Source organism: Leptosomus discolor, chromosome 16, assembly GCF_034619465.1.
Source record: "Leptosomus discolor isolate bLepDis1 chromosome 16, bLepDis1.hap2, whole genome shotgun sequence".
Taxonomy (NCBI): Eukaryota; Metazoa; Chordata; class Aves; order Leptosomiformes; family Leptosomidae; genus Leptosomus; species Leptosomus discolor.
Genome location: NC_141406.1, coordinates 9,854,164 through 9,879,230, shown reverse-complemented (window position 1 = coordinate 9,879,230; position 25,067 = coordinate 9,854,164). Strand labels below are relative to the sequence as shown.

The following is a 25,067-nucleotide window of genomic DNA, read 5'->3' as shown; positions in this document are numbered from 1 at the left end:
TAACCGTAGTCCCATTCTCTGACTAATAAGCAGGTTTGTCCCTGACTGGCAGTTTCTGCTTAGGAGAAGCCAAACGTTAGACTGGCATGGTGTGTTGGATGTTAACGTAGCTTTGCTGGGAGAGCAGTGCAGTGATGGTTTTATTACATTATGTGTGCGCTATGCATAACTATAAACTAATGGGCTCTTGGTTTGGGTACTGAATTAAACTTGCAAAATCTAAACTAAAGCAAAGATTCTTTTTCAAATTAGAGCTTGCCATTTGGTATGTCCCCAAGTGCTGATGCCAGTGTGACCGTGAGAACTGCTCCTTATTTTGCTCTTTCTTTATATATTTCCCGTAGAGTTTTGTGTAACAGTAAGTTATCAGTGACTCGAGGCAGAAACCAGTCTGTGATAGATATGTTGGAGTACGTTTTTAAATAATCTACAAGCGCACCATGTGTTAATACGTAGACAGAACGCCATGTGGGTGTGTTCGCAATTGAAAGTTGGTTTATTTTCGTTTTTTAGACTAAAAACAGTCGCCCACTTCGTACCAATCAGATCTATGCTCAAGATGAGGGTGCAACCCACACGCAACTTTATACTAATCATTTTGAGATGATGAAAATGATTGCAGGGAAAAGAAGTCCACCTATCAAACCTCTGTAAGTTTAACTGGAGTCATTCGATCTCCCTGTCGCCACAGATCTCCTGGAAACTGTGTTCTGAATTGCTCTCACAACCAAAAGTTGTTTTGCATTCTGTTTCAAACAGCTGTTTTGTTCCTCTGTTCTTGATCTCTTTCCTTGGGTCCTGGCCTTGTGTGATTGGAACACCTCCATATTTCATGTGTTTGGGTTAGCTTTTACTCTCTGCATTAGTTTGTTTTGTGTGATTAAGAGCAGGAGAGCACTTAGTTGTTGGGTTTTTTCATCTACCTTACAAACTACGCTTTCCATTTGCCTGAATTGTAAACATTTTGATGTCTATGCTGTTTACTAGTATGTTGTTTTCTGTGTAAGTTCCTGCAGTAAGTTTTTCTATATTCATTTCATATTTACTCTGAGTCTTTGTTAAAATGCCTATCTGTATGCAGGCTCCAGTACTGGTGGAAATGTCATGAAAACTTCACCAAAACGGCAGTGTCACCTGCTAAAACATGTGAAATTAAATACTGGTTTTAAGGGTTTTTTTCTGTCTCCAGTAATACAGTTTTGCTCAATTTCAGACTTGGCATGAATCCTTTCCAGAAGAATCCAAAGCATGCATCAGTGCTCGCAGAAAGGTGGGCACTGTCTGTCTTAAAGGAGTTACGAATTGCATAAAAGTGCTTGCTTTCTTTTCTTTTTTAACTTTCAGTTATGTATTTTCAATGATTGTGTGCTTTGTCTTATCATTGTTTCTAGTGGAATCAACTATGATAAGCCACTTCCTCCGATTCAAGTTGCATCCCTCCGCGCAGAACGTATTGCAAAAGAGAAAAAGGTATGGTCTCCATCTCAGCTATATGTGTGACTGCAGTAGTTAAAAAGTCAGACAACAGAGGAAGTAGGAGAAAAGCTTCCTCCTGGGAGAAGTTTGGTGGTACAGTAGGTGTTGTGAGCAGCTGCAAATTGTTCACGTGCTAGGGTTTAGATAGCCAAGCTCCAAAGAGGGACCTTTCCTTGAGCCTGTATGTCATACTCATACTCGTTGTTTAGAAGCATCTTTTTGGAAATCTTGACCATTCTGTAGCCTCCTTCCTTACGTTACTCAGAAAGAGATACTTGTCCTTGCTTGTGGATGGCAAATCGCTGTTTGTGCTATGCACTGAGCCATGTCATCGTGCGTATAGCTTACAGTTTGAACCTGGTTGGGTCATGTGCTTGGAATTAGAGAGTTACAGTGAAGACAGATTTGTAGGCTGTCTCTGCACACACATATGTAATACATGCTTACAATTAAAGGGGTTCTGTTTGTTGTGTTGTGTTGTTTTGTTTGTTAACAAATACATCCTGACTGTTACATGCACTGTTTTGAAGACTGTGAAGCTCACACTTTGATTTCCTAGGCTTTGGCTGAACAGCAGAGGGCACAGCAACAGACAGGCCCACAGCCTCAGCAGCAGCAAGCTGGCCAGCAGCAAGCTCAGCAACCAGCTGTACAGCAAGCACAAGCCCAACCTCAGCCGCAGGCTCAGGCACAGGTAGTTCAGCAGCCGCAGGCAGTAGTGCAGACTGCAGTAACTACTGTGGCCAACACAGCAGTATTGGTAAGAAAGGGAGGGCTTGGTGCCTCTGATGTAGTAACTTCAGTTCTACTGTGTGTACCATGTTTGCATGTTTTATCTTCTCTGGAAAGTGAGAATTTTAGATCACTATAGTGAGATAAAAGCTCTTTCTTTCTTTCTTTCTTTCTTTTTTTTTTTTTCCCTGTGTATGCTGGGTATCTTCTTTTTTGCTCATTTATTAAGACTGTATTCTTACCCGTTATAGCAATAGGTCTTGGCATTCTGAGGTGGAAAAACACCATACCCTTTGCAAAGATTTTTTTCCTTTTTCAGTTTAGACTTTAATTTAATCAAGTCTGAGCAGATACATCTACGCAGTCAGTGGACAGTGTTTATACAGAGAACTTGGAGAATAAAGAGGACGTAGCTATAAGAGCTACTCTGTTGAAGTAGCTTAAAAAACAAAGCTTTATTAACCTTTGCAAGGCAAGTGGAATGTGGCATCCTACAGGAGCTACTGTGGTTGTTTTATTGCAGATCTGTGCAAAGTTTTCATGGCTTCCTTAAATCTAGTCTCTTAATGAATCTGATAACAGGTCCGAGGGTTTTGTTTTTAGAGCCAATCCAGTCCAGTTTTCATACTAATGTGTGCAGGCAGTGGTGATTTTATTTTGCTTGTTGAAGGGCGAGAACGCTACAGCTTTTACAGAAAGAGACAGAGGATGGGTTCTGACCCATAAGTATTGCTGTGCATCTACTGCTCAGTGATGTTCCTTGTGAGTGGTTGGCTCTGGCACACCAGAGTAAGATATTGCTCCCTTCTTCTGCTAACAAGGATGTCAAATGATCAGGATTTACCAAACATTTGGCTGGTCTCCAATTGCTCATTAGTGTGAGAGAGTCCTAATATATCCACCACTACTTGTTGATATGTAGAATGAATGAACAACTGCAGAAGTAGCTGTGCATTTTATTGCATTTTCTTTTGTCACTTCTGGAATACAGCATTGTGTTAAACAGCATAATAGAGTAAGAGCTATATTCAGTTTTATTTTATTATTTTTCTGAACTGTTACCTCAATTGTCTTCTAAATAGGCGGGCACGATCAAAACAGCAGTTACGGGGACCAGTATACAGACTGGTAAGAAGACTTTATAATTGAGCATTGGAGATGATAGGGCATTTGGATTTTCATTTTTAGAATCTCACATTTAATCCTGGCTTGCTTTCAGCTACAGTGAGTGGAAATGTCATAGTGAATACCGTTGCTGGAGTCCCTGCTGCTACCTTTCAGCCCATCAATAAACGTCTGGCTTCACCCGTTATACCCGGCACGTTGACTGTGAGTAGATTGCATCCTCAGTTGTGTCCCTGGGCTGATCTGGGTTGCGTGTTTTATGAGCATGTCTGTCGTCGTCTTTAGCTTTCCATGTTACCAGAAACTCTGCTTCTTGCAAAGTTCATATGCGTCCTGTGATTCTGTATCAAACCCCTCTCCCTTACCGAAATATCAGAACACACTGGAACAGTTTATCAAAAAAGTGCCTGAGAGATGCTACTGTTAAAACTAGGTCGTAGGCAAGTGCTGTCATAGGCAGTGTATTGAGCCATTATCATTTCCAGCCTGTAACTGTTTTGTGCTTTGTTAACGATGATCTTTTATTATTACTTTAGTGGTTTAAGACTATGGAAGATAAAGCAAAAAATTGGAAGGTAGTAAAACCAGCTTTCTGTAATGTAGTTAAGAGTTTGGCGATCAGCCTGTTTGAAAAAGATTTAACCAGGTGCTGATTATGAGATGTATCTGAGCAGATAGGTGTGTTAGAAAGGTTTGGACCTTCTTTGCTTTTGCAGCGCTTTTCCATTTTTGATGTTTGTTTCTAAAATTGTCTAGTCCATTTCCAGAAGGTTCCATAGCTTTCTATGAGGTATAGAAACTGTGAGAAATAATGACCGTGCTCCTTTTCAGACTTCGGGAGGCACTGCGACTGCACAAGTGGTACATACCCAGCAGCGAACTGCGGCAGCACCTGCTGCTTCTACAGAACTGGTGACCATCGCATCGACCCAGGGAGTTCGTGCAGTAACATCAGTGACAGCATCAGCAGTTGTAACTACAAACTTAACACCCGTGCAGACCCAGACAAGATCTTTGGTGACTCAGGTTACACCAGGTAATAATCATGTGTTTAGGAATTTTTTTTCCGAGGGTACGTGAAGGGCCCCAGAATTTCTCTAGGTTGCTTGACCACTGCAGTATTGAAAGCCTGGATTTGTTGGCAGCACAATTGGAACAGTGCTGTGATTTTTAACTTGCTTTATTGTTGGTGCTCAGATTAACTTTTTCTCTGGTATTTCTGGATAAAGTGTTGCAGTAGAGAGCTGCTTGGCCCCTGGGCATTACAATTTCAAAAGATTATTAATAATCTAGCAGTAAAGTATTAGAATTGACTGTCTCAACTGAAAACCATTGGGAAGAAAGGAGCATGTATTTTATTATTTACTCTGCTTTTACATCATGTTTGTGCTAATGTGTTGTTATTTGTAGTTAGTCCACAAACTGTGCTGGAGCAGAAAAATATGCATTTGACAGCTTGGTTTTTCAGGTGAGATCAGTGAATTAAACTGAATGTTGAAAGTCTTTCTTCAGAGCATTTTGTTTTTTCTTTATTCACAGCTACGCCAACAGTCCAGCTGTCCGGCAAAACAATCACCCCTGCTCACTTCCAGCTTCTGAGGCAGCAGCAGCAGCAGGCTGCTCAGGTGCAGGTCCCACAGATTCAGGCTCAGGCACAAGCCCAGTCTCCAGCTCAAATAAAAACTGTAGGGAAATTGTCACAGGTGAGGACATGCTTCTGAAGTAACGTGGCACGTTACTCTCGTTGTTACTGTAAGCATCATTAGCAGCATGTGTTGTATCCTGTTTTGTTGGCTGGAGTAAAATGCAGCTCTTTCTGAAATCTGATCCTACTAAAATTTCATGAAGGCAGCGAGTCTGAGCCATTTCAAATAGTACCACTATTGCAGTAGGTCAGGATGTAAAGCACTTACTCACTGGCAACCCATTGCCTAAAGGAATTGCATTCTTAGCTCTTTGATCTTAACTAAAGTCTGGCATAAAATGTTTCTTTTGTAAAGCTCCAGGCTCATCTCAGTTTTTCCCTGTAGTTACGTAAAACATTGGAAATGATGGAAGTATTTGATTTTTTTTGCAGGAGCAGTTGATCAAGTTGCAGAAGCAGAAGCTGCAGCTTCCCCAGCAGCAGGCAGCGCAGCAGACACAGCAAGGGGCACAACAGCAAACAGCACAAGTACAAGTGCAACAGCAACAGCAAACTCAACAACTCACTGCTGTTACAGCACCTCGTCCTGGCGCGGTTCTCACAGGCACTACTGTGACAAACCTGCAAGTTGCTCGTCTTGTAAGTTGTCTTTGACTTTGCAAAAACAGTCTTAAACACCTTATTCTCTTTACTGGTTTAAATGAACTAGATACTGGTCAGTCAAGTGCACAAATGCCCTGTGCATTACCTAGGCAGAACAACAGATACAGCTGTAACATAAAGGACTTTAAATTTCACTTACCCACTGATACCAGCTCTGAAGTGTGTTACTGTAAAGGAGCAATTATATTTACAAGTATTTACAACTATCACGTTATAATGACCTGTTATATGCAGCAATTATTTTTTGTGCCAATACAATAATCTTCATTCCTTACTGCTTAGACTCGTGTTCCTGCTTCCCAGCTCCAAGCACAAGGACAGATCCAGGCCCAAACTCCACAAGCAGCACAGGTTGCTTTGGCAAAGCCTCCGGTGGTGTCTGTTCCAGCTGCTGTTGTGTCATCTGCAGGAGTCACCACACTCCCCGTTACTGTTGCAGGCATTAGTGTTGCCATTGGGCAGCCACAGAAAGCAGCAGGTATGTCAACACACTTGCTAAAATATAATAAAATTTTAAATCCCACTTTTTTAAAGGTAGGGTGTTTCAGGTAATGTCTTCTGTGGGACACTCACACTTCTTAAAAACTAAAGTGGTAGAGGTTGCATTCCAGTTTGTGTCTGAAATGAGGCAAGAGACTTGAGCTTATTCATTTTAATCTAGAGGTTAGCCCGATTCTGTAGCCAGATGTGGTTGTTTTTTTGGGTTTTTTTTTTAAATCTATGTATGAGAGTAGAGATATCGTTTTAAAAATAAAGACACAGTAATTTCATCATTTGTTTTTAAGTTGCAAAATGAAATAGGAAAACTTGTATTTCATAAGTGTCCCCTGTACTGTGGATGGAATTTTTCCTGTAGGAAGACTATTGCTAGAACACAAAGTTAGCTTACTCGTGCCCTTAGATAACAGGATGTTTTTTTCTCCACTGTCAAAATCATGTGTCTTATTCCCATTAAAATCAGTGGGTTATTAGTGCTCAAAGCTATGCAGATGCATAGGTCTATAAAAAGCACAGTCTGTGTTTGCAAGCTGTGATTACTGGGACAAAGCGATAAAATGAAGACTCTTACAGTTCTAATTATTTTTGTAATTTTCAGGAGGCCAGACGGTAGTTGCGCAGCCACTGCATGTCCAGCAGCTTCTAAAACTCAAGCACCATCAAGCAGCACAGCAACAGAAAGCTATCCAGCCGCAGGTTGCACAGAGTCAGGCTACTGTGCAGCAAAAGGTACTCGTTGTTTGCTCTCCCACTGAGCTATGTGATGCTTCGGCTCGGCGTTACGAGGACAGTCCCAGAGAGTCAGTCAGTATTTCCAGGGGTGGATCTTAAGTGTATCTCTAGAGAGCTGTTTCTTGTGTTCTTGGTCAGGTGCTTAATAATTTTTTCAATAAAACTGTTGTTTGCTGTGATTTCTCGTGCCCCAAACTGGATTTTGTTGTTTTTATTTTAAGTAACAAACACTAAGTTTTCTTTAGTCACTTCTAATATAACCAAATGTGGAATAATTCCAAAGATTTTCAGTGTTTACAATATAAACTGTGCAAAATATACTTTTTCCTAAACTGTCCTCTTTTCATGGGCTTTGCTGTCAGTCAGCTGCCAATGTGGTTTTTTTGGAAGTGCATTATTGTATAAAGTGTGTGTGTGTAAGGCAGAACGCTTTCAGTAAATACTTCAGGTGATTCAGAATACTTGTATAAGCACATGAAAGCTTTCTGCTAGTGCTCATTTTGCTATTAGTAATCCTGGGAGGATTTTGTTTCACTAAAATAATTAATCTTGGTAGCTACATACCTAGTCTTTAAAATACACTCGTATTTTGTATTCACTGATGCTTCTTGTCTCTTCTGCAGATAAATGCTCAACAGGTTACAGTCCAAACCCAACAGCAGACGTCACAACAACAAAAAGTAACTTACACTACACAGCCTGCCATTAAAACACAGTTCTTAACAACTCCAATTTCCCAAACCCAGAAACCAGGTGGAACCCAGCAAGTGCAGGCCCAGATTCAGGTACAGGTAACACAGTACAGTGACTGGAGAATTGTGAAGATGACAGGTGATGTAGCATTTTAGCACCCGCTCATATTAATTCTAGTCCCACAATTGTTTAAATTGACTTTATAATAAAATTTGTTGGTGCTGAATATGTGGCCTCGTAGCAGGTCAGAGGAACTATCTAATCTGTAAGTTTGCCTTTCTCTTTGAAAGAAATACACTGTCACTCCTTTTTGGTTAAGTAAGGGATTCTGTACCGTATTTAGTAAGGCAAATTCAGTCAGAGTTCTTCCTGTTTTCTGGTGCTGCCTCCCAGCCTAACCTCTGGCAGCCAAGAGTAGCTGCAGTTACCTTCTTTTCTGCCTAACTGGATCAGTCTAACCAAGGAAAAGGAAGGGGGTTAGGAATTGGAAGCCTTAACTCTTTCAAAAGTGTATCTCAGATAAAGTAGCCTGTTAGAACTTCTGTGCTTCCTTCAATTTCATACATAGTTAGGAGGAAACAAATATGTTGTGGTTAAAATTGAAAGTTTGGCTTTTCCTCTTCCCCTCCTAGCTAAGTTCTTCAATACACTGATCTAAAACTTTTCTTTTTACAAAAGTTCAGTATTGCTGAGAATGCCAAGCTGCAACTTGCCGTGAACAGGAGTTTGGGAAGGTTTTCGCTTGGTAGCAGTTTCGATAGGTATGGTGTGTTGCTGCTATTGGCAATTTTTTATTTTGACCAGATCTTTCTTTATTTCATGTCACTACAGGTTGCGAAACTTCCGCAAGTGGTCCAGCAACAGGCTACTGTTGCCAACATTCAACAGATGGTTTCAGTTTCCCAACAGGTAGGTTTTGTGCTAGAACCATGGTCCTGTTGAAAGCTCATTTGTTTGGAACGTGTATTTTTCACCTTATGTGTGGCATAGGCAGTGTTTTTGAAGGGTATAGCAAGTTCCCTTCTATAAAATTGAATCGTGTGAATGCCGAGTCAGCTGCTCTATCTTCTCTGGTCTAAAACTTTAGTAGATGGAGCAATGTTGGTTCATCGCTGTAGTTAAGCTGCAAAACAGATTTTAAAAAACAATTTCTAGAGCTGAAAGAACTTCTAAAACTTGGTTTCTTGTGATGTATAGTCAAGATAGCAAATAATTGAACTAATGAGCACCATCTGAGTTTGTTCTATAAAATTTGGGACAAATTGTTTTGTCTAGCCCATAAAGCTGTGCCAAGTGCTTTGTAAAAGTCAGGCTGGTGTGATATCTGTTCTAAATGAGATATAACAGACGGGGCTAGGGCAAGAGAAGATCAGATAGTTTGGTCTCCCCTCCTGTAACTGCCAGGCAGTTTATTTACACTGTTTAGAACAATATCATTCAGACCAGTAGCAACAGGTGTAACTTACTCTGTTGATGGGCAGGGATGATTTAACGTTGGATGGTGGATGAAGTTATTGCCTTCAGTGCACAAAACTCTGAGCCAGTCGGCTCTTGGTCTGTCACAGTTCATAGTGCAGTATAAAGTCTGTGGCTGTTTATCTGAAAAAGATGATAAAGTGGTGTAAGCTGACTGATAACCACCTCGGATGTGAACGCTTCAAGGGCAAGGTAGGCAGCAGGAAGTAGAAACCTCATCAGTCAACACAAGTCGAGTTGTCCTCTGCAGTCAGTAAGAGCTCCTAGATGGTTTTTCAAGGGACATTAAAAACCAGATTTTCCAAAGTCATCGATGTTGGCATAACTCTGGGACTGTTGAAGTCTGTGGTAAAAAGACAAACAACTCCCCTCCCACACACACCAGTGACATCAGTGGCAGTAGGATTAGGCCATGCTAAGTATTTTCAAAACTGTGGTCTTGATGTCTGTGGGGCATTCTTTTTACCTGTGTTTTTAGTGCTTCCCAGTGGATTCCTCTTGGATCGGTCAACAGTTAACTTTCCTCTGGCGAAACCCTTGCAGCTTCGTTTGGCTTCTGCCTCAGACAAAGGCAGCTGAAGCTGCTCAGTTTTCATTACCTTGTCCTCTGAACAAGGTGGTGTTGAATTTTGCTCTCCCTTGCTCTGGGTAGAGCTATGAAAATTAGATTTCTGGAGTTCAAATTATTCTGCCCTAAGTTGGCAACAGAGACTGGCAGCTGTAGTCTGAGACTGGTGGGAAGCCTCAGTGTCTGTATTTATTGTCACAATATGGGTGCAGAGTGGGCATTTTCCCTTCTTTGATCCTCCATCTATCCCTCTGTTCTTTTCCCTGTTCCTTTGCTTCTGTAGTACAGGAATTTTCCTGTTCATGCAGTAGGGTTTTTTTACCTTCCATCTCTCTTCTGTAAAGGATCTGGGGGAATCTCCTTTGAGTTGCACGGCAGAGATCCGAGTTATAGGCATCTTGCCTCTTAGTTCTGATATATAAGACTCTAGAAAATGTGACAGAATGTTGTTTCTCCTGAAACCACAGAGCCTCTGTTTCCAGAATCCTTCCCAGCCTTCCTGCTTTGTCCAAGATGCTTGTCAGGCGAGAGAGCAAATGCCTGTATAAGCGAGATGCCTTCCGTAGAGCGGAAGAGTAGTGAATGCTCAGTTTAGTGCCAAACTATTCTTTTGTAATTGCCTTGTCATCCTCATTTCTAGGTACAAGCTCAACCCCAAACTGTGACACTTTCTCAGACGACAGCAGGTCAACAGCAGGTTCAGGTGATTCCTGCAACAACTGCTACTGCTCAGGTCGTCCAGCAGAAGCTGATACAGCAGCAAGTCGTGACAACAGCATCTCCCCAGATTCAGGCTCCAGGTGTACAGAATCCAGCCCAGACACCAGCAACATCTGAAGCCCAGAATCCACAAGCAAAAGTACAAATGAGGACGCCTACTGTCAGATTAAAGGCACCCACTAAACCCAGTTGAACTAATGATTAAAATGCAATAACAAGGAAACACAGCATTTCTTGTTTGCTAAGCCAAGTGAGAAGCTACTCCAAACATCCAAATGAAGACAAACCACCTCTATTTTTTTTTTTAGCAGAAGGTTTTTTGCTGGTGAACATTTAAACATGGAAACTCTCATATAACTTCAGCATATTAGCAACCGTTTAGCACCTGAAATCTGTACAAGATGCATTCTGCCAGTGTTCTCTGTGCTCATTTAAACCAGATAAAGCAAACATTACTTACGTCTAAATTCTGCCCAGCTTCACAAAAGTAGAACGGTAATATGCCATAAATGTCAGTAAAATTCATCTGTGTTAGCATACCACAAACTGCCTGTGGGAATGTGCAGTTCTTTGCTATAGTTTGGACGTGCGCTCAATATCCGCAGTGAAGCCATTCAAAGAACCAAGTGTGGCCAATATAGCAAAGTATTTTCCATCTGTATAAAAGCTGCGTGTTGTTCTCATTTGAGGTAAATACCTCTGGAAGATCTAACACATTTGGAGTGCTCCCTGCAAAGTTTAGCCAATAAATGTGAAAACCTGTAAGTACATGTAATTAAAAAAGGAAAAAAAAGTTTCATTCTCCATTTTTGTAAGTCTTTTAAAATGTTTGTTAGTAGTTTTGTGTACAGTTTACTGAATCACCCAACCTGTGCGCTCATTCTCATCTTTCACTTTAAGATAATGGGTATTTTAGGCATGAACTGAGTAAATACTGTGTTGATAGTAGATGTGTATTAAAGTGTAGCCCATTTTTTTTTTTTGTAAAAGAATTGTTTGGTGGATACAGCTGAACAAATGATCCGTAGCTGTTTCTCACGGGACTTCCATCAAGGAAAATCTCCAACTGATAAAATTTAATCTCTCAGTTTAATTCTGCTCTTGCAACATGTTTAAATGTTCAGTACTTTCTACTCTGCTTTCAGCTCGGGGTGGGGGGTGGGGGGCTGGGGGAAGGGGAGAATAGTGAAATTAAATCTAAGACTTAATTCTTCAACTGTGTAAAGAATAAGATCTAACTTTTGTACTATTCTTTTACTAAAGCTAATGATGAATGTATCTTCAGGTGGGTATTTTGGATGTGAATAGAGCGTGGCCTCTTCCTCCAAATCAGTTTGCCTTATTATGAAAAAAAAAAACAACACAAGCAAAAAGCTGCATAGAACTGTGGGGGTTTTCTTTACTTTTCTTGCATAAAATGAAAAACGGACTGTTTGCATACAGCACTGAGTAAGGAATCAAAAAGCTCTTGGTGGCTTGAATGGATTTATTTTACTTTGGCCATAAAACTGCACGATGTGTGAAAATCAGACAAAATTGTAACATTCCTTTTCTGAGATGGTTTTAAAGTTATTTTTCCATTCTTTGATCTTTTTACTCTTTTAGGAGGGGAGCCTCTTTAAAGGCAAGGAAAGCATATCTTTTGTTCTTACCTCTGTATGTACACACCTATTGGTACCTTGCAATCCAAATGGCTTAAACAAGAAAGCTTACCCAGTCAGCTCCTCTGTTTTAAGTAGGACAGGTACAGCCCGTTCTGTTAAGATCACGAATGTAAACACTGGGTCAGGCACTGTTCCTGATTTTTTTTTTTTTCTCTTTCATTTTATACCTCTTTTCTCCTGCATCCTCTTTTTCTCAGACCCTCAGGTCTGCAAATATGGGGGCATTGGTGTTTTGTTTTGTTTTTTTTTTAAGCTGTTTGTGCATGCAGTAGTATTCCCCTGACCCTGCTGAACCACTGGTTTGTGCCATTACCCGAACGTCATTACTAGCCGCAAAGCTGGTGTTGGTGGCAGCGGAATAGTTTAAAATGCAAAGCAAATGCAGTGGAAAACGGATAACTGACACTGTGTACAGTATAGTGTTACTCATCCAAAAATATTGCTTAGTTAGCCCCAGTTTTACTTTGAAATGTTTAGCTCTTGTTATGTGCATGAAAGTCGGGGGCGGGGGGGGGGGGGAGGGGACGGGGGACACGGGGACGGACACTTCCAACAGTGGGAGAGCTGTTGACTGCATCATTGTGCTGGTCTTGATTTGGTGTTTAAAGAGGCAGTTGTTTCTTGTTTAGATCAGTTAATGAAGAGAAAAGTCACCTCTTTTTTTTTTGTTTTGGTTTTTTTTGGTTGGTTTTTTGTTTCCCCTCTTCTTTTTTTCCTTTTGATGTGTCTTTCTCCCAGGAGTGTGTTAGGAAGTCAGCCTGTAAATAACCGATGAGCATAAGCGTTTGTACTTGATCCAGTAGGATTATAAGGAATAGTGATGTATCCTACCTGAAGGTGTAATAAAGTGTACATTTTTATAACGCCGCCGTGCCCTGCCTTCTGTAACGCGCGGGGGAGGGCGCTGCCGGCAGCGGCCTGCGGGGCGCGGGGGGAGTGTGTGTGTGTGTGTGTCGCCGCCCCACGGAAGGGGGCACACGGGCGGGTTTTGCTCAAAGAGGCCGTTTTCGGGCTGGCCGAGCTGCGGGCGCCGAGCCCCGGCCCCGCCTGCGGGCGGAGCGGCCGCCGGTCCCTCCCTTCCGCCGGCAGCATGGCGCGGGCCGCCGCGCTCGCCTCCTGCCTGGAGGCCGTGCTGGGGAGCCGCAGCAACGCCAACCGCGTCTTCGAGATCCTGGAGCTGCTGGCGGTGCGGGCCGGGCCGGGCCGGGCCGGGCGGGAGGCCGAGGCCGAGGCCGGGGTGGGGCGGGGGGCTGAGGGCCGCGGCGAGCCCGGGGAGCGGGGCCGCGCCGGGCCGCCCTGGCTCCCGCTCCTCAGAGACGCGCTCTTCCCCAGGGCCAGGAGGAGGAGGAGGAGGTGCTCTGCGCGGCCAGGACCTGCAGCCGGCTCTTCGGGGCGCTGCTGGAGCGGAGGGAGCTGTTCGTGGGCCGGCTGCCCGCCGAGGAGGCCTCTCTGGCCGGTGAGTTGAGAGCTGGGGGGGGGGCGGGCTCCTGCAGGCGGGGCCGCGTCTCCCTGCGGTTCGTCCCGGCCGGTCTGAGCTCTCAGGACGGCCCCGTGTTTCACCCTTCAGATAACTACAGCGCTGAGGATAAATACAAGATATGGATGAGGCACCGCTACAACGACTGCGTGGCCTGCTTGGCCGAGCTGATGGGACATGATGCCTTCCAGGTCAAGGTAGGTCCTGAGCCTGCTGCTGAGACGGGACTTCGCGTGGGGGTCCCTTGCGGTGCAGAGGTAATCGTCGCTCCAGTGTGTCGGTGTGGGAGGGCAGGCAGTGCTGTACGGCGCTGCTGGTGCTCTGGCTCACCTCTGCTCCCCAGCCTAACAGTAGCAGGCATGCAGCTTTCTCAGTGAAGGACATCTTAGTTTGTTCTTCATCCTTTAGAAGTTGCCTCCTTTGGACCCCTGGTGTCCTTGTTGAGGTGGCAGTTCTTGGGTTTTGTTTGTTTGTTTGTTTGGTTTTTTTTAAAGGAATTTTCACTCTGCACCCTCATGAAGTTTGTTGAGTTGGAGGCACAATATCCATTGATCAAAGTGGAGTGGAAGGGGAGTTTAACTTTTCCTCGTGAACTTCTTAAGGTAAGCTGCAGAACTGAAAAGCTCGCTCTGTCAGTTACCAGGTGGCACACACAACCTCATGTGCTCACCTTCTCCAGGGTTAAAATTTCAAGCTAGGAGGTTTTCAGTGTGAACGGAGGGTGGTGGCCTAGAGCTTCTGTCCCTGGTGTGGTGGCACCTGCAGGTGTGGGAGCAGCTGCCTTGTACAGATTCAAGCTGGATTCCTGAGGTACCTTATGAGGTACCAGTTCTGGGGTGGTTTTGTGGAGTCCTTGCAAGGGTCGGGAGATGAGAGGGAAGATACTGCCGCTGGTGCGGCCACCGTGTCATTTCTAAATGACATTATCTTTGATAAAAGGAGCCCATCTTGGAGGTCAGGAGGGCTTGTGAACGTTGCGCTGGGCAAGCAGAGCACAGCCCTGCTGGCTGCCTTCGAAAGGCAGGGGTGCGCCCTCAGCCATCGCAGCTCACTGTCTGCTCCAGTACTGTAAGAGACTGACTTGTTGTTTTCCTTTACAAACCTTTTATTAGGTAGTTGTTGATGGCTTACTTCCCTTAAACGAGGACGCTTCGCTCCTGATCTCTCGTTTTCAAGAATATATGGAATACGATGACATTCGGTACTTTGTCACAAAAGCTGTCACCGAGAGTATTGGCCAAGTCATGCAGAAGACAAAAGAGGTAATGAATTGTTACTGTTGAGGTGGGTTTGGATAAACTGCTCTGGAACGTGTATCTTGTGCGTGAAGCAGGGAGGGACTAGTGGTAAATAGAAAGACTTTGGAAGCAAGAGAAATGAGTGTGCTCACTTGAAGGCGTTGATTTTTTTTTTTTTTTAATTTTTTTTTTTCTTAGTGTGTGCCAATTATGCTAAGACTGTCTTCAGTCTGAAATTGGAAGTACACATACTGTTGTTCTTGCAAAATGCGGTCTGGGCTTTAGCTTCTGTTTTGCCCAAATCCCTACAGCTAGAGTGGCACATGTAGAACTTTTGATTCTGTCCTCTCTCTAGTGCAGAAGTTGTCTGTTTTCTTTGATTGGATCGACCAGCTTTGTTAAACCAGAATTGGTTCAGAGAATTGGTTGCGTTAGGCAAACAAGTGGTACTCCAGGACAAGACAGCAATAGAGAATATAGCAGTATGTAGCTGAGCCATCAGCATTTTTCCTTTACTTTTTCTTTCCTAAATATATTCAGTGCTTGAGAAATAGGGCAGTATTGAAGTCTAGCATCTTACCGTCTGTTCTGGAACCTGCTTCATGTTTGATTATATGCTTTTTTCCTCAGAGGCCGCTGCCATTTTACCAGCAGAATGTGTTTTCCCTCATTTCACCCATTAACATGCCAAACAAAGAGAGCGACATGGTCAAATTCATGGTGAAGCAAGGTTAGTAAGCTCCACGTGACGAACTGTGTATGAAAAGGAAAATCAGGTTTAATATTTTTATTCTGTAAAGACTTTATTATTGTTTGCTAATGAAAAATGTCTGACCACAGTGATTCTAAACAGTATTACAGAATCCACATTTCTCAGTCTACAGTGAGGTCTGTCATGGCCTTGTGTCAAGACAAGGACTTCAGCCCAAATTGTTATGGTGTCAAAGAACTAAGTAAAAAAAGCTCTCCTTAATTTTTTAAACATCCATTTCAAGTTCAATATCTGGTTTTTCTTGCTTCTTAGATAACTGGGAGGAATTGAAAGTATCGAAGCTGCAGGTAACTGTTCATTTGGTGCTTCAGATTTGAAATTTTTGTTTAGTTAAAATAGAGCTTTATCTACAGCAGCTGTGTTTAACTCACTGCTTGCAATTCTGTTTTAAGGCACACAAGCAAGCGTTTGAAAAAATGTGGCTCAGTTTTTTGAAGCACAAGGTGAGTGTTACCTCTGCCACTGATCTGCATTGCTTTCCAGTTGCTAACCATTAGCGGCTGTGGCTGTCCTTGCATGGAGCTCCTGGTGGGATCCCCCTGTGCTTTCAGTGTCAGATGAGAACAGCCCAGTCACCATTTCTGCTGGATTGTTCTCCTGCCAAGAAGCATGACCTTATGTTACGGCCTGCTGCTTCTCCTTATTCTCAGCCTTTTTTTTTCCCCACCCTAAACAAGTCTGCCAGTAAGCAATGATCTGCAGCGTAACAACCTCTGTTCACAAGTTGAAGGTTCCCAAGCCTTTCTTCTGGTGACTTTCCCCTCTGAGCTGTGGTAACAGTTCGAGTTGTGAGCACCTGCTTCTTTGAATGAATTTAATGCTCAAGTCTCACTTATAAACTCTCCCATTTGGGACAGTGGCTGCAAGCTGTTCTGTATTGCCCTGGCACATTCCCTTTTGCTCATGTGCTGTCTTTTTCAGGCATGGGTTGCTGTTGCTCTCCGAGTTCTCCCTGCAGCGATTGTTTCACTGTATTTTTTTCTCCTTCACAGTTACCCACTGGCCTTTACAAAAAGGTTCTTGTCATTCTGCACGACTCCGTCCTGCCTTACATGAATGAGCCCACTCTCATGATAGATTTCTTGACAGTGGCCTATGGCATAGGTGAGTGAAAACAGGCTTTTTGTCGGTTGTGGGGCTCTGCAGTGTGGTACGTATGGACTTGGAAGGGCTGCTGGATGCAACACCGTGGCCTGGGTGATGAAATAGATGTCCTTTTGGCTGGGATGAAGCTAAGGAACCTAGTGTGAACTGGCCTGCATCCAGACACAGGTTGGGCAGATTCTTACAGAAACGTCCTTTCTGAGGAGACCTTTGCCTCCCCAGTGTGGCTTTCTTGGGGGATTAGAGCATCGTGTTTGTGTCTCAGTCCTTCAGAGCCTGTTCTTCTAAACTACAGCTTAATCTTTGTAAGTAATTTATGAGCCCCTGGATGGTTTTAGATGAAATGTGTTACCTTACAGCCATCGTCTGGCTCTAATTTCAGGTAGTCTTAGTTTTGAGTTCTTTATGGGGAGGTTTTATAATAGAAACAAGTTGAAGCTGATACTTTCTTACTATGTTGATACTTGCCTGCTTTCTTACAGGTGGAGCAATCAGTCTTCTAGCCTTAAATGGGTTATTTATTCTGATTCATCAGCATAATCTGTAAGTGAAAAGAGCATCTTGTTTAAAGGAACGTGGGGTTTTGCATTTATATCTTTATAGAAATGAACTGAAATTAATTCCACGCATCTTTGGGCTTTAAAATTCCCCCATGGGAAACCCAAACTTTGCACAAGAGGCTCAGCTGTTTGAATGCCGAGCTCTTTTGATAGTCTGACCTTTTTTTTTTTTTCAGCTGATCCTAAATATCCTCTTCTCCAGACTGTGGTTGCTCAGCCCTTGAAAATCGATTTCCATTGATCTGATTACATAGTGAAGCCATAGTCTCTGGTATGCCTTTCACTGGATCCTGTGCCGTTTGCAGTCAATGGCCATAGCTTCACATCCTGAAAATGGCTGGGCACTACAAGAGCCGTAAATTCACCTTACAGCTTGTTTTCAGGTGGTAGCTGTGGAGAGAAGCCTAAGAAAGCTAAACAGAGCACAGCAGTTGTCTGGGGTAGTCTGTAATGAAAGCACAGAAAGATTTAACCACAGTGTTCTCCCATTGTACATCACTAATGGATGTTGTCTTTTTCCTTTTTTTTTTTTTTTTCTTTTTTACAGGGAATATCCTGACTTTTACAAAAAGCTGTACAGTCTTTTAGACCCATCTATATATCACGTGAAGTACCGAGCCCGCTTTTTCCATTTGGCTGATCTGTTTTTGTCTTCATCGTAAGTAGCATCTTTATTATGTATGTTCATGTGTTTTCCTCCTGCTTTTCTGTTGGCCAGAGACTGTTCTTGAATATTCCCCCACATGACTAGATATAATGTGGTCAGCATGCCTACTGAATGAGATTCGTTTTTACCAAGAAGACTGAATCCAAGAGTGTTATTCTAGTGTTGTGTAATTTTTCATGTGCTGTTTTTGAAGATTTGCCACACAGCCATCTAGTTTCAGAAAGTAAAAATGCAGTGAGTTATCTGAGTTTGATCTGCAGGTGACTGTGGATGTATTTTGATCTGCATTCCACTTTGGCTGAAAGCGATGATTTTTCTGTCTTCATGAATATGGAAAAGTAACATTTGCAGGCTTTTTATTGATCATAAAGTTGTTGATAAATTCATGACCTTTTGCAGACATGTAACATTGAGATATAAAGTGTTTGACAGTCTGTCTTGATGTTGTCAATTCATTGCACACAGGGAAGAAACTAGATGAGCAGCTGGACATATAGTTGCTATCATGTTATGAAATAAACCAAGAATAACTCTTTACAGTTCAGCACTAGGCACTTGCTATCAAACCTCTAGTATTCATGGTGTACTTTGGAGAGAGTAATGAGATCTGACAGGTGGTGTCCTGTGGGGTGGCTTTGCCGAGCCTTGCAGGTGTAGCGAACCCTAGGGCTGAAGGCCGAGCGGCTGAAAATTGTCATCTTTCATCCCGGCTCTTCTGACCTGAAGAAAGTGCCCAGATGAGCTGATGGCTGTTAGAAATTTGTGGGTTTACCATAAAAAATAGAGCTATCCTGCACGTTTACCTTACAGCAGCTGTATGTTCCCATTAACAGCTGTGGTGATTGCTTTAGTCCTGGAAGTATTATGTAAATTGAGCACCGTGGCCTGTGTATTAATTAAACCCACAAAATGACATTAGAAGAATGTAATTAAGGGTGCCTGGCCCAGCACTCAGGAGTTTATAAAAGGACCGAATAAAGACTGCCATGTGCATGACCATGTACAAGAGCTGGGCTTGGCGGGTGCCTGGAGCGGTGCCATGCATCTGGATGGAATCACAGAGTGACTCTGAGATTATTCATGCATTGAATGGAAGTGCCCACAGAGTTGTTCCAGAGAGCGCACAAAACCCTGTATTACTGCTTGAAACCAAGATCCTTACAGCTTCTCTTGATGCCATAGTCCCAAAAAATCTGAAGAGCCCTGCTGACCTTTAACCTGACATGCTGTTTGGGTTGGTGAGCCTGCTGGCTCACTTCCTAGGACTTTGACACGCTGCTTTCTGCGGTCTCCTCCCCAACAGTCACCTGCCGGCGTACCTGGTGGCAGCGTTCATAAAGCGCCTCTCCCGGCTGGCCCTGACGGCTCCTCCCGAGGCGCTGCTCATGGTCCTTCCCTTCATCTGTAACCTCTTTCGGAGGCACCCTGCGTGCAAAGTGCTGGTACACAGACCTCATGGGCCAGAAGGTAAGCGGGAGGGTGGGCAGGGGAGTTTTGTGTTAGGCCTTTAGACAACATGAAGAGCAGGATTCCTGTGAAGGAGGAGGGGAGAGTCCGGTCCCAGCTCTGAGGTTTAGAAGGATCCTTCTGTCCCTTGAGGTTGTGGAAAGCCAGCAGGCTGCTCCTGCAAGTTCTCTGACTGTGAAGACCTGCCTGCATTGCTCCTCTCTGACCTTGGGCCTCACAGTTGGCTCCTCTGCCTCTGTGATTCCCGGGTGAAGGTTGCCTTGAGCCTGGCACACTGATCCAGGCCACTTCCAAGTGCTAAAGGACTTGGGGAGCTGTACCAGGTGCTGAGCTTGTCTTATTCACCTCAAGGCTATAAAAGAAAAAAGAAACCAAATGCAGAAACCAGAGATGTCCTCAACTTCCCTGTAGTGTTTTTGTGTAGGTGGCCCCTCTAGGGCCTCAGCAGCCTCTTGAGTTTTTACTTCATCTCTCTGTGGTTTAACTGCCCAGTGTTCAGCATCGGTAGTGACTGTTCAAAGTTGCCCGAGATGTCCTTTGCATCAGACTATTCCAGTTCTTTGTGCCCTACTTCTGTGCTCTTTAAAAGTAAGACAATTCTGTAGTGCTGCCAGCAGTGACTGTTGGGTTGTGCTGGGAGGTGTCAGCTTGTTCCTGGACCCTAGATGTCTTGGGAAGGAGCAGCTCTGTCTGCAGCACTGCTCTGGGTCTCTGTATTCCCTTTGGGGTTATGCACATCATGCAGGAGGCATTAGCTCTGTATCTCTATTTCCTTAGAAATGTCAGAAGATCCATATATTATGGAGGAAGAGGAGCCATCTGAAAGCAGGGCTTTGCAGAGCTCTCTCTGGGAGATTCGGGTATGTCGGCTAAAGAGGAACATCTGCGTCTGGTATGGGTTTCTTCCACCCTTGCTGCTTCCTTGACGCATGTTGGCAGTGAGCAGTCCCACTTACAAGAACCTGCTGCCATATGTCTTGCAAATGAGCTGAGATTCTGGCTGATCATTACTCTGCATCCTTTTCTATCCTAGCATAAGAGGCAAAGGATTCCATACACTGCAGAAATCGTACATGCTAATTGGAGGGTGATTTGTGAGCACACGTCTGACCGTGCAGCTGAAAAGTGTGCAGTTAACAGCAGAAACAGACTAGATAGCTGCAAATGTGTGAGGCTTTTTATTTGCCTTGGAGGGGAGAGAGGAACTTGCTGAGCACTGATGGAAATTAATTGGGTACAGCTAGGTCATCCTGTAGAAATGGGTTTAAAAATGCTGGAGAAGATTGTAACGTTCACCTTTCACCTGGATCGTTTGTGGGCTGGTGTGTGAAGGTTGAAATTGGCTAAATTACTCCTGATGGCTCTGAAACCAGGAGTTAATGCCAGGATTTAAATGCTACCAGGGTTTTGTGCAAGGGGCTGAAGCAGCACCAAGAATGTTATGCGGGAGCAGGAAGCCCAGAGAGCTGGAGCTGGGCTGTGGCATCAGGGCTGCGGGAGGTAGCAGAATTGGGTCGTGCGTTGTAGGCATGGCCTGGGGAGGAGTGTGTCTGTCTTGGATGTGAACCCAGTGAGAGGGGCCTCTGGTGTGTTTGAAAGGTGGCTGAAATCAGGATTTCTTGAAGCTCTGTAGTAGCACAGTACAGAAAACTTGCTTCTGCCAGGACTTGATGTTCACTGAAGGTCTGACCAACAAAGGGGCAGATACCTGTGTGGGAATCCAGGTGGAAGTGTGTTACCCTGTACTTACAGACTGCCTCCTGTTTGTCTTGCTCTTGCAGACTCTGCAAAACCATTATCACCCAGATGTGGCCAAGGCAGCTGCTGTCCTGAACCAGTCGCTGTCAGAAATAGAGGATGACATATCAGGGCTCCTGGAGCTCTCAGCTTATGAGGTAGCGTTGCTGTGCCTTTGTGAGTGATTGGAACCACAGGAAAGGAGGCTGGTTCCTGGATGCAATAGTTGTGTCCTGTTCATCAACCTTGCTGCTGGGGAGGGAGCTAGACTGGTTTTTTGTTACGCAGAGCTAGGGAAAAACTGGAAAGTGTCTGTGAAATAATGGAGCATGAGGCAGCAGTGGTGACAGGGCTGGCTTTTACATAAGAGGTTTATTTTCTGGATCTCTTGCTTGAGAGTGATCTGCTTGAGAGTGAGCAGTGGTATCTGCAAGGGTGAAGAGCTTGTACTGAATTTTGCCAATATCCTCTGTTTTTTTTTTTTTTTCTTTGTAGCTTTTTGATAAAGAAGTGAAGAAGAAGCCTATTGATGTGCCCCTGGAGTTTGAGCAAGTACGAGGTTTGTTTGGGAAGAAAAATGATCTTTTTGCAGAGCACTTCGCTTTAGATTGATGTGATCTCTTACAAATGCATCTGCACAACTGACTGATCGGAGGGGTGCGCACACGGCTCACGTGTTGTGCCTGTGAAGCATCTCCATGTGATGACAGCTGGACTGCTTGAAAAAGGTGCTGCCTTCTTCAGCAACGACTGCCACTAGCCATGGATGGGCTCTCCTTTGTTTCTCACGCTTGCATACTGCGACCTGATATTTGGGAGGCGTTTTTCCTCAGATCAAGCTTTTCTGGACTTGTTTGTTACTGGGATCCCAGCCCTTTTCTCCAAAGCTGCTGGTGCTGGCTGTGATCGGTGACTGCAGCGGCAGACCATCGTGCTGCTGTTTGATGGGACTGAGGGGAATTGCAGTCTCTGACTGCTGCTCTTATTTTTCAGATGTCTGTCTTTTATACTAGAGCTGACAACCTGTTTGTAGCCAGTGACTTCAATACGTAGCTGTAAACACCTGATGATATTCTAATTATATTTTTATATACACTTCTAAACGCACGTCTTCAGAGGAATGTGTAGCTTCCTACGCTCTCGTCTCAACATTCCCACCTTTGAGGCACTGAAAGCTCTGATTTGTCAAAAGCAACTCGTAGATGCTCAGTAATTCCATCTATGAAGTGTTGCTGATGTTCCTTCATGTACATCCATCTCATGCTGTAGGGTTGCTTAATTCAAAATGCTCATGAGCTTTGGAAATGAGCATAATCCTGGTGACTGCTGTAGCTAGGGAGGCAGCTGATGTGCAGTGGGAGGTAGGTCTAATCCTTGATTTTTGCTTCAGAGTGATAAGCAGCTTGATGTAGTTTTGCTTGCAGCCTGCAAGTGTTGTAGGAGCTCGGGCCAGCGTGTATCCGAGTGCTAATGAAGTTTTAACTGGTCCACTGATAACTAGGTGCTTTCGGTGGTTTGGATTTTTCATATGGTTCCAGAAGTCATGCAGAAATGCTTTCTGATTGGTTGTGGGTTTTTTCCCCCTGAGGTTTTAAGTTTGAGATAAACTCCTCATTAAGAACACAGATAAACTCAAGATTTTTTTTTTCTTAATCATTTTCAACAACTTAATGTTCCTCGTTAGACTTTAACTCTGCTTGCGCATTTTGAAACCGTATTTTGTGGAGGAGAAAAAGAGAGTCAAGAAAGTGGAGGCCAAGAAATCTAACTTCTGTCAGACAAGTCTATTTAAGTCAAGGAAAACTGCAGCTGCCTTGGAGATACTAAATGTTATGTTCTCTTCATCCAGTTTTCTTCATGCTTCCCAAACCATGGACATGTCCTCAGAGTACAGAGCTCTACCTCTTTTTTTTTTTTTTTTTTTTTTTTTTTTTAACCCTGATGCTTTTGATTTCAGGTGGCATGTTGTCAGGATTCTTTTTTTTTTTTTTTTTTCTTTTTCTTAAAAGAAGTCTCAGTCTTTGTTGTTCTCTGGTGAAGAAGCAATCCTGTCTCCTTCCTGGCCAGTCTTTTTTCTTTGACTTCTGGTATCTGTGGTAGGAAGGCAGAGTGGCTGACATGATGACTTACGTTTTGGAGCTGAAATACAAGGCTTGGGTGAACCTGAACTGAGGTGTCTCAAGTTGTGTCTCCCTATGTCATAGGTACATTGTATATGTGTGTTTGGTAAATGTTTTGAAGTGCTCTGATGCTATAGTAATGAGGACCGCTCAGCTGCCTTTGAAAGAAGCATGTATCATCTTTGAGATGAAATGAATGAATACATGTATTCACCTTTCTCTGCATTTTCATGTTTTGCTCAGGTTGGCCCTGTTATACCTTTCTGCAATTACTGGTGGGCAATGTCATTTATATCTTTCATAATTTTGACCCTCAGGCGTGTTAGGATTCTTTTTTAATGCACAAATATTAAACCACTTGGGCATGGGGCAAGTCCAGGCCTTGTGGTGTTGAAAATGGGGGAGTTTGGTTGGGGTTCTTACATGTGGACAGAGGGTAAGCAGAATCTTTCTGTCAGCAGGGCATGTGAAGGGCTGCACAAGGTCTGTGTGCCTCTGCTGGCCCTCCGGGGCTCTCCCGACCCAGGCAGGGACCGCCTGCGCTTGGGGCAGGTGGGGCTGGGGGGGAGCAGTGGACAGGAGCAGCTTCTGCCTGCGGCTGCCTCATGGGCAGAGCCTCGTATCTCCGAGACCAAATGTCCGTGAACTAAAATAATCAGTACACCTGGAAAAGGGGTGCTACTGGAAATGGGGGGTGTTGCCTTTTCCCGGGAGGAAGGCTGTGAAGGCACCAGTGTCCTCAGTGTTTCGCCAGCCAGGGTCCGAGGTACTGTGTGCTGCAGGTAGTGGTGACCCGGTTGGAGCAAGGTGCCAGTCGTTTTTTCAAGCGCATCCGCAGTGCCCGGTGTGTGCTGACCCTTGCAGCTCCCGCTGACATCGAGGCGGAGGGTTCGGCCGACACAGCGTCCTCTCGGATCTCGGCGCACTGCGGCGCTGAGCTGGCAGTTAGCCCTTCACCTGCAGCGTGTGCGGCTGACCTGGCGTGATGGTGCCTAGCAGTCACAGGCACAGCCCCGCTGTGCTCGGCGCAGACAAGACAAGCTGCAGACAGCTCAGAGGAGCTCACAGCTTAAAGCCTGGGTGCACTTTAGACAAGCCTTGAAGTCTTCCAGAGACTTCATCCCTCATCTCTTGAGGCTGCGCTTGCCTAAGCAGCGTTCTTAAACCAGCACTTAGGTGGAGATAGCTTTAAACCCTTGCTTGTCCTTGGAAAAACATTCCACCTGGCCTTTCATCAAGCTTTTATCTTTAAACTTTCACCCAGCTCCCCTCAATAGGAAGCATCAGGAAAAAAAATCAGCTGTTATAAATATTGAAAGTTTCATCTGCACTGAGTGAACAACCCTTATCAGGCTGCACACTCGCTGCTGCTGCTGCTCTACAGGTCTCCACAGACTGCAGATTATAGATGCTTTAATCATAGTGTGTATTAACTGGAAGGCCAGATTGAAGTACCAGGCAGAGAGTGCACAAGTCACTCCTGTTATTATTTGATTTTTATCGGATGTGGGGAGGAGGGGAGAGGGCTGTTCTGGGGTTTGTTGTTGTTGGGTTATTTCAGTGAGCATAAACGATACTGTTATGAAAACATTGATGTAGTCCCCCAGTCTCCCAGCCCGTCACTGCCTCCTTCCCCCACCAGAGGACAGTGATAAGGTCTTTCTGGGTTGCAGGGGACTGCCCTTGGTTTATTTTCCTGAGCTTTCATTCATTGAAAGGCCATTCAAAGTCATCCCAGCCTGAAGGTAAAAGATGGAGCTGCTCATCAATGACGTTTATCCTGTGAGTCAAAGGTCCGGATGACCATGGTGTTTGTGTTAATCAGCTTAGATTCTTGCATAAGATCTTCATCGGGGGATAGAGGGAAGTGTAGCTTTACATCGGTAAACAGATGGAAAAGCGCAAATGCCAGCCAGAGGCATGGGGCAGGCTT

The 25,067-nt window shown here is 44.2% G+C and overlaps 2 protein-coding genes across 3 annotated transcripts in view; both read left to right on the top strand.

Moving 5' to 3' along the window:
• Positions 1-11,468, top strand: part of EP400 (E1A binding protein p400) — a 47,667-nt gene extending 36,199 nt beyond the window's left edge. The window contains exons 40-53 of the mRNA XM_086474450.1: positions 514-650; positions 1,214-1,270; positions 1,392-1,470; positions 2,036-2,236; positions 3,291-3,336; positions 3,428-3,537; positions 4,165-4,369; positions 4,873-5,036; positions 5,411-5,617; positions 5,924-6,119; positions 6,738-6,868; positions 7,495-7,662; positions 8,396-8,473; positions 10,249-11,468. Coding sequence (XP_086330576.1) covers positions 514-650; positions 1,214-1,270; positions 1,392-1,470; positions 2,036-2,236; positions 3,291-3,336; positions 3,428-3,537; positions 4,165-4,369; positions 4,873-5,036; positions 5,411-5,617; positions 5,924-6,119; positions 6,738-6,868; positions 7,495-7,662; positions 8,396-8,473; positions 10,249-10,521 — 2,052 coding nt within the window. The 3' untranslated portion in view covers positions 10,522-11,468. The remainder of the gene's footprint in view (positions 1-513; positions 651-1,213; positions 1,271-1,391; positions 1,471-2,035; positions 2,237-3,290; positions 3,337-3,427; positions 3,538-4,164; positions 4,370-4,872; positions 5,037-5,410; positions 5,618-5,923; positions 6,120-6,737; positions 6,869-7,494; positions 7,663-8,395; positions 8,474-10,248) is intronic.
• Positions 11,469-13,082: 1,614 nt separating this feature from the next.
• Positions 13,083-22,922, top strand: NOC4L (nucleolar complex associated 4 homolog). 2 transcript variants are annotated; one of them, XM_086474114.1, is made up of 15 exons: positions 13,083-13,178; positions 13,325-13,448; positions 13,560-13,666; positions 13,964-14,071; positions 14,582-14,731; positions 15,338-15,437; positions 15,732-15,766; positions 15,872-15,922; positions 16,472-16,583; positions 17,066-17,126; positions 17,691-17,801; positions 19,114-19,277; positions 20,055-20,137; positions 21,059-21,172; positions 21,510-22,922. In XM_086474114.1, the coding sequence occupies exons 1-15, from the start codon at positions 13,083-13,085 to the stop codon at positions 21,624-21,626; spliced, it is 1,533 nt and encodes a 510-aa protein (XP_086330240.1). In that variant the 3' UTR covers positions 21,627-22,922. The 2 variants fall into 2 exon arrangements, with proteins under 2 accessions (XP_086330240.1, XP_086330241.1); XM_086474115.1 differs by having other exon boundaries at positions 13,083-13,184; positions 13,334-13,448.
• The last annotated feature ends 2,145 nt before the right edge of the window (positions 22,923-25,067 follow it).